Source organism: Lissotriton helveticus, chromosome 3_2 (assembly GCF_964261635.1).
Source record: "Lissotriton helveticus chromosome 3_2, aLisHel1.1, whole genome shotgun sequence".
In the NCBI taxonomy this organism is placed as follows: Eukaryota; Metazoa; Chordata; class Amphibia; order Caudata; family Salamandridae; genus Lissotriton; species Lissotriton helveticus.
The window spans coordinates 486,761,795-486,775,964 of NC_136062.1; the positions used below are offsets into that span (position 1 = coordinate 486,761,795).

General features: G+C 48.5%; 1 protein-coding gene across 1 annotated transcript in view; it reads left to right on the forward strand.

Moving 5' to 3' along the window:
• The window catches only part of CSTPP1 (centriolar satellite-associated tubulin polyglutamylase complex regulator 1), a 403,270-nt gene that overhangs the window by 249,486 nt on the left and 139,614 nt on the right, over nucleotides 1-14,170 (forward strand). The window contains exon 5 of the mRNA XM_078684705.1: nucleotides 2,740-2,825. Within this exon, the coding sequence (XP_078540831.1) occupies nucleotides 2,740-2,825 (86 nt within the window). The remainder of the gene's footprint in view (nucleotides 1-2,739; nucleotides 2,826-14,170) is intronic.

Sequence of the window (14,170 nt, forward strand, 5' to 3'; positions counted from 1 at the left end):
AGCACAGAGACAGCGATCCTAAATATAATACACGATATGCACAAATCTCTTGACACAGAACAATGTTGCCTACTCATACTCATGGACCTATCGGCAGCTTTCGACACGGTTTACCACAAACTTCTCATTAAGGGCCAGATGTAGGTGGCCCATTACCGGTCAGTAAACTCAAAATTCGGTAAATTTCAGGCTTACCGACCGGTATTGGGCCATTTCCTATGTAGGGGATGATTCAGTAAATACCGAATCGGTATTTACCGAATCATTATTTACCGATTCGGTATTTACCGATTCGGTAAATGACATGTAGAAAGCACTTCAAAGAGTGCTTCTGGGCTTTAAGGATTCGTTTTTACCACCAACTATTAGTTGGTGGTAAATAACGAATACCTTTGAAAATGCAAATTTGTGCATTTACAACTGTGCCATGTGACAGACATACATGCCCTTAGGGCATGTATGTGTGCCACATGTGCACACTAGCACTATTCAGGGGTGCAACAGGGTGTCAATGTGACACCCTGCCCCCCTTGAATATTTCCCTATTTTACCAAATCGGTATTTACCGATTCGGTAATTCACAGTCATTCCTATGGGCCTCCAGGCCCATAGGAATGAATGGGAATGACCGAATCGGTAAATACCGAATCGTACCGATTCGGTAATACTTACCGAATAATTACCTACATTGCATTTACTGATTCTAAAATACTGAATCTGTAAAATTCGGTATTTTAGAATCGGTAAATTTCAATTACCTACATCTAGCACTAAGACACTTAAAGAAAGAGTTGGGGCAGAAGAGGTGGTCTTACAATTGGTCACCTTTTTTCTACAAAACTGCACCCAAAAAAAAAACTTCCTGTCCGACTTAGTCCCTGTCAGCAGGGGTGTCCCACAAGGATCAGTTCTCTCGTCGCAGCTTTTCAACATCTATATGGAACCACTTACCATCATATTAATAAACAACAACATACCCTTCCACCTCTATGCTGACGATACCCAGATCTATCTGGAAACCTCCTCCATCGAAGACATTCAAAGACTGAACGACACTCTGAAAAAAGTCGAGCACTGGCTATCACAAAACCACCTGAAACCAAACCAAGACAAGACAGAAATCCTCCTCATCTCCAATAAGGAGAAGAACCCCCAAGTCACCGAATGGTTAAAAGCTACTTATGCTCTCAACGACAACCCCACCTTAACTGATTCTGTAAAATCGCTGGGAATCACTCCGGACCCTAAGTTAGACATGAGTAAACACACCAAGAACACTGCAAAGAGCGCCTTCCTCAACCTCAAACTGCTCAACAAAATAAAAGCCTTCATCCCTCCCAATGACCTCAAACAAGCTACTTAATCCCTAGTGCTGTCCAGACTGGACTACGGGAATTCAGCCCTCACAGGATCAGCAAAATCTCACCTTGCTCCGCTCAAAACATCTCTGAACGCAGCAGCTAGAATGGTCACCGGAGTCAAGAAATATGAACACATCTCGCCTGCACTTAGAGAACTAAAATGTCTCCCTATCGAAATGTGTGCCAACTTCAAAACTGCCTGCCTCACACAAAGCGCTGCACACAGGGAATCCCGCCTACCTGGCCTCAAAATTCCAGAAGGCCGGTCAGACAAGAAGCCTAAGGAGCTCCAACACCTTACTCCTTATCCCCCCAAAAACTCGTAAACAGAAAACCGCATCTCGCTCCTTCGCAGGAAATGCGCCAAAAATCTGGAACTCCAATCCATATCAGGACCAATCCCTCCTTCCTAGTTTTCAAAAAGCTGCTCAAAGACCTCTTCCTTAATCGATCCCTCACAAATGGATTGCTAAAGCCTAACTAATCGAAACCTGCCCGTAGCAGCACGCAGACACTTTGACACTAAGACCTAACCTCATTGATCTCACCTAGAGCCACAGTGCTTTCTTCGACGGCATCGCTGTGAAACGTCACAAGACACTGGACACCCTACAATGCTAACTTATCTTATGAAGGACGATGGGCTCTTTTTCGAAGATACTCTGCGATACGTCCTGACTCACTGTACATATCACTGTGTAAATTTGTCCTACTTGTGATAATTCTGTAAAGTGTTCTGATACCCTTGGGTCTAGCTAGCGCTATATAAAACATTTAAATAAATAAATAAATAAACATTGCCAGCTTGTGTCTATGCATAAACACACTGTCCACTTCAGTCCACGCACAACACACTGCTAACGTGTGTCCATGCACACACATTGACCTCCTTGCTGTCCTTTCTAAGACCCTCCCAGCAGTCATCTCCCTCTCTGTCTCCTCCCTGTCTCTCGAGACCCTCCCAGCAGTCATCTCTCTCTCTGTCTCCTCCCTGTCTCTCGAGACCCTCCCAGCAGTCATCTCTCGCTCTGTCGCCTCGCTGTCTCCTAAGAGCCTCCCAGCAGTCATCTCCCTCTCTGTCTCCTCTCTGTCTCTCGAGACCCTCCCAGCAGTCATCTCTCGCTCTCCTTGCTGTCCTTCCTAAGACCCTCCCAGCAGAAATCTCGCTCTGTCGCCTCGCTGTCTCCTAAGAGCCTCCCAGCAGTCATCTCCCTTTCTGTCTCCTTCCTGTCTCTCGACACCCTCCCAGCAGTCATCTCCCTCTCTGTCTCCTTCCTGTCTCTTGAGACCCTCCCAGCAGTCATCTCCCTCTCTGTCTCCTTCCTGTCTCTTGAGACCCTCCCAGCAGTCATCTCTCTCTCTCTCGCTTTCTTTTCAGGATAGTTCTGATGGAGGACGCTATGGATTGCCTCATGTCTTTTTCAGATTTCATCTTCGCCTTCCAGGTTCAATTCTATTACTCAGGTACGTAAAAGTGGTATGTGGTATCTGGTATGTAAAGGAGGTATGCGGCATCCGGCACGTAAAGGAGGTATGCGTCATCTGGTACGTAAAGGAGGTTTGCGGCATCTGGTACATAAACGAGGTTTGCGGCATCTGGTACGTAAAGGAGGTATGTGGCATTCGGTCAATCAATCAATCAGAACATTTATAGAGCGCGCTCCTCACCCGTGAGGGTCTCAAGGCGCTGGAGGGGGGGAGCTGCTACTGCTTGAGAAGCCAGGTCTTGAGGTGTTTCCTGAAGGTGAGGTGGTCCTCGATCAGTCGTAGGTGTGCGGGGAGGTTTTTCCATGTTTTGGCTGCCAGGTAGGAGAACGATCTTCCTCCGGTGGTGGTTCTCCAGATCCGTGGGATGGTGGCTAAGGCGAGGCTGGCAGAGCGTAGCTGGCGGGTGGGGGTGTAGAACGAGAGGCGGTTGTTGAGGTATTCGGGGCCATTGTCGTGGAGTGCTTTGTGTGCATGGGTGAGGAGCCTGAACGTGATCCTCTTGCTGACGGGGAGCCAGTGCAGGCTTCTCAGGTGGGCGGATATGTGGCTGTGGCGGGGGATGTCGAGGATGAGTCGTGCGGAGGCGTTCTGTATGCACTGGAGTCGTTTCTGAAGTTTAGCTGTGGTTCCTGCATATAGGGCGTTTCCGTAGTCCAGTCGGCTGGTGACGAGGGCCTGGGTGATGGTTTTTCTGGTTTCAGTGGGGATCCAAAGAAAGATTTTACGAAGCATGCGCAGGGTGTTGAAGCAAGATGACGAGACGGCGTTGACTTGCTTGGGCATAGTGAGGGAGGAGTCCAGGATGAATCCCAGGTTGCGTGCGTGGTCCGTGGGTTTTGGTGCGGAGCCCAGCGCTGTGGGCCACCAGGTGTCATCCCAGGCGGAAGGGCATTGTCCGAGGATGAGGACCTCCATCTTGTCTGAGTTCAGCTTCAGGCGTCTGAGTTTCATCCATTCTGCGACGTCTTTCATTCCTTCCTGGAGGTTGGTTTTGGCGGTGGCTGGGTCTTTGGTGATGGAGAGTATCAGTTGGGTGTCGTCGGCGTAGGAGATGATGTTGATGTTGTGTTTGCGTGCGATGGCGGCGAGGTGGCTCATGTAGATATTGAAGAGGGTTGGGCTGAGCGAGGAGCCTTGGGGTACGCCGCTGATGATGTTGGTGGCCGCTGAGTGGAAAGGGGGTAGGCGGACTCTCTGGGTTCTGTCGGAGAGAACAAGGTGATCCAGTCCAGGGCCTTTCCTTGGATTCCTGTGTTGAAGAGGTGGGTTATCAGGGTGCGGTGGCATACGGTGTCGAAGGCAGCCGAGAGGTCTAGGAGGATGAGAGCGGTAGTTTCTCTGTTGTCCATTAGGGTCCTGATGTCGTCAGTGGCTGCGATGAGGGCGGTCTCGGTGCTGTGGTTGGCTCGAAATCCAGACTGGGACGGGTTGAGTGAGTTGTTTGCCTCGAGAAAAGTAGTCAGCTGTTTATTGACGGTCTTCTCGATGACTTTAGCCGGGAAGGGAAGGAGAGAGATGGGACAGAAGTTCTTGAGGTCTTTGGGGTCCGCTGTGGGTTTCTTCAGAAGGGCGTTGATTTCTGCGTGCTTCCAGCTCTCAGGGAAGGTGGCTGACGTGAAGGAGTTGTTTATGATGTTCCGGAGGTTGGGTGCGATGATGGTGTCAGCTTTGTTGAAGATGTGATGGGGGCAGGGGTCAGAGGGGGAGCCAGAGTGGATGGTATTCATGACGTGTGTGGTGTCTTCAGTGCTAATGGGGGTCCAGGTGCTGAGGATGGTGGTGGGGGTCGGTGGTACGGTGGCTGAAGGCGATTTCTGGGGTCGGAAGCTGTTATGTATATCTGCGATTTTGAGGTGGAAGAACGTGGCGAGGGAATTGCAGAAGTCTTGTGATGGTGTGATGTCGTTGTTGCTGGCGCTGGGGTTGGAGAGCTCTTTGACGATGGTGAAGAGTTGCTTGCTGTTGTGGGTGTTGCTGTTTAGCTGCTCTTTGAACGATGCCCTTTTGGTGGTGCGGATCCGCTGGTGGTGTTCGCGAGTGGCGTTCTTGAGGGCAGTTATGTTTTCGGTAGTCTGATCGTGGCGCCAGGTTTTTTTGAGGGTTTGGCAGGATTTCTTTGAGATTTTGAGGGCGTCAGTGAACCATGAGGATTTCCTGTTGCGAAACTCGTCTGCGGTATGTAAAGGAGGTATGTGGCATCTGGTATGTAAAGGTGGTATGTGGGATCTGGTACATAAAGGAGGTATGTGGGATCTGGTATGTAACGGAGGTATGTCGCATCTGGTACATAAAGCAGGTATGTGACATCTGTATGTAAAGCAGGTATGTGGCTTCAGGTACGTAAAGGAGGTATGTGGTATCTGGTATGTAAAGGAGGTATGTGGTATCTGGTACGTAAAGGAGGTATGTGGCATCTGGTATGTAAATGAGGTATGTGGCATCTGGTACGTAAAGGAGGTATGTGGCATCTGGTTTGTAAAGCAGTTATGTGGTATCTGGTACGTACAGGAAGTATGTAGTATTTGTTACGTAAAGGAAGAATGTGGCATCTGGTACGTAAAGGTGGTATGTGGGATCTGGTACATAAAGAAGGTATGTGGAATCTGGTACGTAAAGGAGGTATGTGGCATCTGTACGTAAAGGAGGTATGTGGCATCTGGTACGTAAAGGAGGTATGTGGCATCTGGTACTTAAAGGAGGTATGTGGCATCTGGTACGTAAAGGAGGTATGTGCCATCTGGTACGTAAAGGAGGTATGCGGCATCTGGTACGTAAATGAGGTATGCGGCATCAGGTATGTAAAGGAGGTATGCGGCATCAGGTACGTAAATGAGGTATGCGGCATCTGGTACGTAAAGGAGGTATGTGGCATCAGTACGTAAAGAAGGTATGTGGGATCTGTACTAGATCAGGTATGTGGCATCTGGTACATAAAGGAGGTATGTGGTATTTGTTACGTAAAGGAGGTATGTGGCATCTGGTACGTAAAGGAGGTATGTTGCATCTGGTATGTAAAGGAGGTATGTGGCTTCTGGTACGTAAAAGAGGTGTGTGGTATTTGTTATGTAAAGGAGGTATGTGGCATCTGTACGTAAAGGAGGTATGTGGCATCTGGTACGTAAAGGAGGTATGTGGCATCTGGTACGTAAAGGAGGTATGTGGCATCTGGTACGTAAAGGAGGTATGTGCCATCTGGTACGTAAATGAGGTATGCGGCATCTGGTACGTAAATGAGGTATGCGGCATCAGGTATGTAAAGGAGGTATGCGGCATCAGGTACGTAAATGAGGTATGCGGCATCTGGTACGTAAAGGAGGTATGTGGCATCAGTACGTAAAGAAGGTATGTGGGATCTGTACTAGATCAGGTATGTGGCATCTGGTACATAAAGGAGGTATGTGGTATTTGTTACGTAAAGGAGGTATGTGGCATCTGGTACGTAAAGGAGGTATGTTGCATCTGGTATGTAAAGGAGGTATGTGGCTTCTGGTACGTAAAAGAGGTGTGTGGTATTTGTTATGTAAAGGAGGTATGTGGCATCTGGTACGTAAAGGAGGTGTGTGGTATTTGTTATGTAAAGGAGGTATGTGGCATCTGGTTTGTAAAGGAGGTATGTGGCTTCTGGTACGTAAATGAGGTGTGTGGTATTTGTTATGTAAAGGAGGTATGTGGCATCTGGTTTGTAAAGGAGGTATGTGGCATCTGGTACGTAAAGGAGGTATGTTGCATCTGGTTTGTAAAGGAGGTATGTGGCATCTGGTACGTAAAGGAGGTATGTTGCATCTGGTTTGTAAAGGAGGTATGTGGCATCTGGTACGTAAAGGAGGTATGTTGCATCTGGTACGTAAAGGAGGTATGTGGAATTTGGTACGTAAAAGAGGTGTGTGGTATTTGTTATGTAAAGGAGGTATGTGGCATCTGGTACGTAAAGGAGGTGTGTGGTATTTGTTATGTAAAGGAGGTATGTGGCATCTGGTACGTAAAGGAGGTATGTTGCATCTGGTACGTAAAGGAGGTATGTGGCTTCTGGTACGTAAAGGAGGTGTGTGGTATTTGTTATGTAAAGGAGGTATGTGGCATCTGGTACGTAAAGGAGGTGTGTGGTATTTGTTATGTAAAGGAGGTATGTGGCATCTGGTACGTAAAGGAGGTGTGTGGTATTTGTTATGTAAAGGAGGTATGTGGCATCTGGTACGTAAAGGAGGTGTGTGGTATTTGTTATGTAAAGGAGGTATGTGGCATCTGGTACGTAAAGGAGGTATGTTGCATCTGGTACGTAAAGGAGGTATGTGGCTTCTGGTACGTAAAGGAGGTATGTTGCATCTGGTACGTAAAGGAGGTATGTGGCTTCTGGTACGTAAAGGAGGTGTGTGGTATTTGTTATGTAAAGGAGGTATGTGGCATCTGGTACGTAAAGGAGGTGTGTGGTATTTGTTATGTAAAGGAGGTATGTGGCATCTGGTACGTAAAGGAGGTATGTTGCATCTGGTACGTAAAGGAGGTATGTGGCTTCTGGTACGTAAAGGAGGTATGTTGCATCTGGTACGTAAAGGAGGTATGTGGCTTCTGGTACGTAAAGGAGGTGTGTGGTATTTGTTATGTAAAGGAAGTATGTGGCATCTGGTACGTAAAGGAGGTGTGTGGTATTTGTTATGTAAAGGAGGTGTGTGGTATTTGTTATGTAAAGGAGGTATGTGGCATCTGGTACGTAAAGGAGGTATGTTGCATCTGGTTTGTAAAGGAGGTATGTGGCATCTGGTACGTAAAGGAGGTATGTTGCATCTGGTTTGTAAAGGAGGTATGTGGCATCTGGTACGTAAAGGAGGTATGTTGCATCTGGTACGTAAAGGAGGTATGTGGCATCTGGTACGTAAAGGAGGTGTGTGGTATTTGTTATGTAAAGGAGGTGTGTGGTATTTGTTATGTAAAGGAGGTATGTGGCATCTGGTACGTAAAGGAGGTATGTTGCATCTGGTTTGTAAAGGAGGTATGTGGCATCTGGTACGTAAAGGAGGTATGTTGCATCTGGTACGTAAAGGAGGTATGTTGCATCTGGTACGTAAAGGAGGTATGTGGCTTCTGGTACGTAAAGGAGGTGTGTGGTATTTGTTATGTAAAGGAAGTATGTGGCATCTGGTACGTAAAGGAGGTGTGTGGTATTTGTTATGTAAAGGAGGTATGTGGCATCTGGTAAGTAAAGGAGGTGTGTGGTATTTGTTATGTAAAGGAGGTATGTGGCATCTGGTACGTAAAGGAGGTGTGTGGTATTTGTTATGTAAAGGAGGTATGTGGCATCTGGTACGTAAAGGAGGTATGTTGCATCTGGTACGTAAAGGAGGTATGTGGCTTCTGGTACGTAAAGGAGGTATGTTGCATCTGGTACGTAAAGGAGGTGTGTGGTATTTGTTATGTAAAGGAGGTATGTGGCTTCTGGTACGTAAAGGAGGTGTGTGGTATTTGTTATGTAAAGGAGGTATGTGGCATCTGGTACGTAAAGGAGGTATGTTGCATCTGGTACGTAAAGGAGGTATGTGGCTTCTGGTACGTAAAGGAGGTATGTTGCATCTGGTACGTAAAGGAGGTATGTGGCTTCTGGTACGTAAAGGAGGTGTGTGGTATTTGTTATGTAAAGGAAGTATGTGGCATCTGGTACGTAAAGGAGGTGTGTGGTATTTGTTATGTAAAGGAAGTATGTACAAATAACCAGAACGTGTTTTCTCGCCTGTTTACAGGACATGTCCCAGTGCTGAATCTAGGCATCCAGCACTGAGTTAGAAAAAGTAACGTAAAAGTAACTTACCGGCAATTTGTTGACAAAGCCTATTCATTTCAATGTAGAGCTCCAAAAAGTTTTTAAGTGTGGATGTTTGAAATCTGAAAATATTCTTTAAAAATCGCACGAATAACAAAAACGCATTTGCTCACCTGTTTACAGGAAATGTCCCAGGGCTGAATCCAGGCATCCAGCACTGAGTTAGAAAAAGTAACGTGAAAGTAACTTACCTGCAATTTATTGAAAAAGCCCATTCATTCCAATGTACAGTATTTGCTAAGTGTTGCAACCTACTGCAGCCCCTGTAAATCAAACAAAGTACAATTCCTATTGCATTTTCAAACTGTTCTATATCCAGTAACTTATTACTAAAAAGTATTTATTGCTTACCTGTGCCAGGCTTGCTTGGTTCTAAAAATAAACAACATTATATTTGTATACAAAAACAATTGGCCTAAAGTCCAGTCCTTGAGTGTGTGAATTCATTTGCTGACAGAGTGTACATCAAATGCTTAACACTGTCCTCGGATACTGCCTTACTGCTCGACCAAGCTACCACTATGAGAGTAAGGTTCTATCTAACTTTAACCTCTTCCTACCTCTGGGGACGCTTGTACTCCATACACACTATGCCTCATTTTGGTGTAGTATATATAGAGCCACTTTCTCACATTGGTGGATCAGCGGTGGCATATACAACTTGCATTTGTTGGACCACTTGGTTACCACCTGATCACACGACAGAATTCCTAAATTTCCTTTAGAATTCAGATTTTTTCAAATTGCTATTTTTTTTACCAAACCACTAAAAGTCGTGTTAGGGCCTTGCTTAAGTCCCTTTAGAATTTTAGAAAATAAAAAGTTACCATAGTCAAGGGTAGAGGGGTAAGAACTTTTTTGTTAGAATGTCTTAAAAACAGAACCCAGCTATTAGTGAAGATAACCATGATGGCATACAGGGCATGATTTGTAGAGCTTGACCTCGCCCCTTACCTTCACTTGTCTTTTCAGGAGTTAAGGTCCTTATGCAGAATTAAAAACATAGCAATGGGCCCACATCCAACCAAACAAAGGCTCCAGGAGCTCCTGGCTGATTATGCAAAGTCCCACCCTTCTGAGAATGGTGATGACCAACCAGAAGAGGAAGGAGGTGAGGAGGATGGAGATAGGTACCCACCTCCATCACTTCCTCGGGAAGAAAGGGACCCTGTACCCTTGCTTCCAAGCATCAACCCCTGGGGACCGAGAGGCCACACAGGTGGTTCAGGTCCTGGTGAGGACATTGAGGGCAGCCTCAATGAGGAGGACAGCCTTTTAGCAGGCTGGCCAAAAGACTGGATCTAGAGTCCAGACTCCTGGCTCTAGAGAAAGAAAGAAAGAAGATGGGGTTAGCACCCATCAATGGAGGCAACAATCAAAATAATAAGTATGGAGAGCAATCTTATCATCGTAAAATCCCCAAAGGGAGCGTCCCTAAATTTGAGGAGGGTGATGACATCACTAAATGGTTCACAGCCTTTGAAAGGGCTTGTGAAGCCAGAGGGGTGAAGACAACTTTCTGGGGGTACTCCTTTGGGAACTGTTCTCTGGTAACTGCAGAGACAGACTTCTGACCCTCTCTGGGGCAGATGCTGGGTCTTATGACCTCATGAAGTGAACTCTGATCGAGGGATTTGGACTCACCACTGAGGAGTACAGAATTAGATTCAGGGGGGCTCACAAAACCCAGACCCAATCCTGGATTGATTTTGTAGACTACTCAGTAAAGACACTAGGTGGCTGGTTAACTGGAAGCAATGTGCATGACTTTAATGGAATGTACAACTTGTTTATGAAGGAACACATATTAAGTAACTGCATTGATGAGAAGTTGCACCGGTATCCAGTAGACCTGGGTCCACTTTCTCCCCATAAATTGGAAAAAAAGGCAGACCACTGGGTTAAAACAAGGGTAACTAGGACGTCCACTGGGGGTGACCAAAAGAAAGAGGTTACTAAGCCGCCCCAGAGGAAAGTCCGTGAATGCCTCAAAGATAAAAGTAAGGAGTCTCTGGTAGCCCCCCAAAAACCAGGGTACTAAGGTAAGAATTGGGATCCCAACAGAATCTGGTGTCACAACTGTCAGAAGACAGGACACCACCCCAAGGACCCTAGCTGTCCTACAAACAAGATCCCTAGTACAGCTCCAAGGGTGACTAGTGTAGTCCCAGGGATTGTCAGTGTAGCTCTGGAGGAAGGGTCTTCAGATGAGGAAGTCCTCCTGGCCTTCAACTGGAAAATGGGCCCAAGAGTTAAGCTGGAGATTCCAGAGGGGAGTAGACACTTCCACCACCTACCGGTGAATGGAGTCCCAGTCACTGCCCTGAGAGATACTTGTGCCAGTCACACTGTGGTGCATGACAGGTTGGTTCTATCTCACCAGTATGTCCCAGGGGAAACAAGAAGAGTAAGGGCTGTCCCAGGTGGTGCCACTGTTAGGCCTGTGGCTGTAGTCCCCCTAGTCATGGCTGGGTCCCTTAGATTGAGAAAGGTGGTCGTCAGTAAAGACCTCCCCCTTGAGTGTCTCCTGGGGAGTGACCACTCAGAGGTTGGTCTCAGCCAAAGAGAGGCACTGGCTCAATGCCAGACCCCACCCAAGAATCCTGGGGGGCTCAACCTGCAGTTAGTGCAACTAAGTCCCCAAAAAGCAAGAAGAAACAGGGTAGTAAAGGTGGGCAACAGTTAGCCACAGTGCCAGTTCACCAGGGGAATTCTATCCCAGTAAGGGAGAACTCCAAAATTGGCACTGGTGAAGCCCCCCCTAGCCAACAAGAAGACCCAACTAGTCAGGCAACTGTCCAGCCGGAGTTGGTGGCTCCTCAGCTGGCAGAACCGAGGGTGGAGGAAGGGTGTTCACAACCAAGTGTAGTGACCCTCCCCCCCCACCCTAAAACAGCAGACAGGCAGCCAGAACCCACGGAAGCCTGTAGGATAACCCTTCACTTACCAGTCAGGAGCTGAAGGTGTGGTCCTGGGCACTGACAGCTGTTAGTAGCCTCTGCTGGGTGTTAGCCTTCATGGCAGCCCTATACATGGCATGGTGGCCTAGCCCCCTGCCAAATAGCAAATTATCCCCCCCCCTGACCTTATTTGTCATGGTGGGGTTTCTCAAGCTGTGGGTGACCTCTGTAGGTAAGCTGCGCTTTGCCCTGGCTACGTTAGACTTTACAGAGGTGGGCACCTCTGAACCCAAACTAGAAAGATGGGATGAAGACACTAGAGAGCTAGGAAAGGGGCATTGGGAAATTGGTCCTGAAACTGTTGAGATAGTCCAGCTCCCCAAAGGGACTGGCCGGAACAGAAGGATGTAAGGCAGAGTAGGCCCTGCAACTTTCAAACCACTTCCTCAACTTTTCCTCGCCTGAAAAACTCGGAAGACTCTCCCAGCTTTGGCAGAGTCTCCTGGCATTTGGGCTGGGGGGGGGGGGCTTATGTAGGAACGTGGGTTACTGTTGCAGTAACCCCCCCACATTTTGCCAGACTACTGATGCACTTTGCCTTGATGTGCCCTGGCTCCCTGCCATTCAGGATCCCAGGTCCTGTGTTCTTTCCCCAAAACTAACCTAATTGGCATCTCTGGCCACAGGCCAGCCCCTGGTAAATGGTAAAGGTACCCAGGGCACTGTGACCAGAGAAGGCCTCTAAGGTCTGCAGCACTTATTGCAGGCTGCGTGTCTTGGTGCAGAACAAAGTGAAGAGTCGACATGGCGCACATCCCTGTGCCATGCCTACAAACCACTGCCATGGCATACTTCAGTCACCCCTCTAGCTGGGTGCCCTATGCCAGTGGTGAGGGTACAGGCGCATGAGCCCTGTACCCCTACAGTACCCAGGGCCATTCCTGGGCACTGTAAGTGCAGTGATGCCATTAAGAGTATATGGTGTCATTACAAATTCCACAACACCATAATGGCTACACTGAAGACTGGGAAGTTTGGTATCAAACTTCTCAGCACATTAAACCCACACTGATGCCAGTGTGGGATTTAATGTAAAATGCACCACAGAGGGCATCTTAGAGATGCCCCCCAAAACTTGACCAACTTCTAGTGACCTGACTGAGTGGCTACCTAGGTGGACACCAACAGACATGGTTCTGGACCCCTGGGTCAAGAGCTTGCTGCTCTCTGGGCCTGAAACAATGCACATCCTGGGACGAGGTGCCAAGCCTCCTCCCCCAGGATAGGCAGGGTTCACGAGAGGGAAAGCTTCAAAGGCTTGCCGCCTTTGTGAGCCTCCCCTGACGACTTGCTGCTTTCAGCAACTGGTCCCCACTGGTTCTACCCCCCACTTTGGGCGGGAGAGCCGGCCGAAAAAACAAGTGAGGGAAAGAGGTGAGCCCACCTCTGCCAACTCCACCCCTCAGGTGGGGGAGGCGAGGTGAAGCAAAACCTCTAGTCCCTGCTATCTCGAGGATGGGAGGACCCAACCAACCAGGGACAGGGACAGGCTCCTGCCCCCCTCCCACTGGAGAGTAGCAGCATAGGGTGTGTACCCACCCCTGGGAAGGGACCCATTGGTCCCTGCCCTTTACCTACTTGTAACACCCCTAAATGTAGTATTTAGGGGCACCCTGAACCTTCCTTCCTCAGATCCAGCAGCAACAAGAAAAGAAGACCAGAAGAAGGACGAAAAGCTGTGCAGAGCTAACAAGAGGACGACGCTCACTGACTTGGCCCCAGCCCTACAGGCCTGTCTCCCCTCGAACCTGTTCCTGCGAAAACCTGGTGTGTCCAGCGGCCAGCAACCTCAAAAACCCCGGACGACCTGTCTGCCTTCACTTCAAAGACTGAAATCTCCCGCGAACACCGGACTTGTTCAAACTGCAGCTTCTGGTGCCAGCCAGAGACCTTAAACCCAGCACACTCTGCACCCGCCGAACCCGGCCCGAGCTCGAGTGGAAAAAACACCATGAGGAGGTCCCCCGGCGATCCTGACCCGAGATCCGGTGACCCCTGACCTGCCTCAAGGTTCCTGATGAAGCCTGCAGCCTCAATCCAGAGGACCCCCTTACCACGACCAGAGCAAGTAAGAAAAGCCGACGTCCCAAGGCACCCCTGCACCCAGGCGGGCAACTAGAGCCAAATTTCGGGGGGGGGGGGCTGAAAAATATTTCGGGGGGCGGGCTAATTCTTCCTTACTTAGACAGAGTGGCTGTAAGAAGGGGTGAACACACAACAAAAGCCTCATTTACAACTAAAAGCCTAGTTTAAAACTAAATGGTCTTTTAAAGACCTGTTAAGTACTCGGGTGCGGCTGCAATTAAATGCTCGCCAGCCCGCGAAGCTGTCTTCGCCCGGGCGGACACACACGACGGGGGGGCTGAAGCCCCGTGAGCCCAATGGCTGTTGCGCGCCTGCCTGCACCCGACGCCCCACGGCCTTGTGTGCCCAAACCAATTGGTGCCTAACCAACCCTCAACATCCCAACTTACCCCTCGAAGTGGTGGTTGCTCCTGGAAGATCCTCGTCCCCGAGCCTGCAGTGTTTCTTTGTTCCGGATGTTCTCC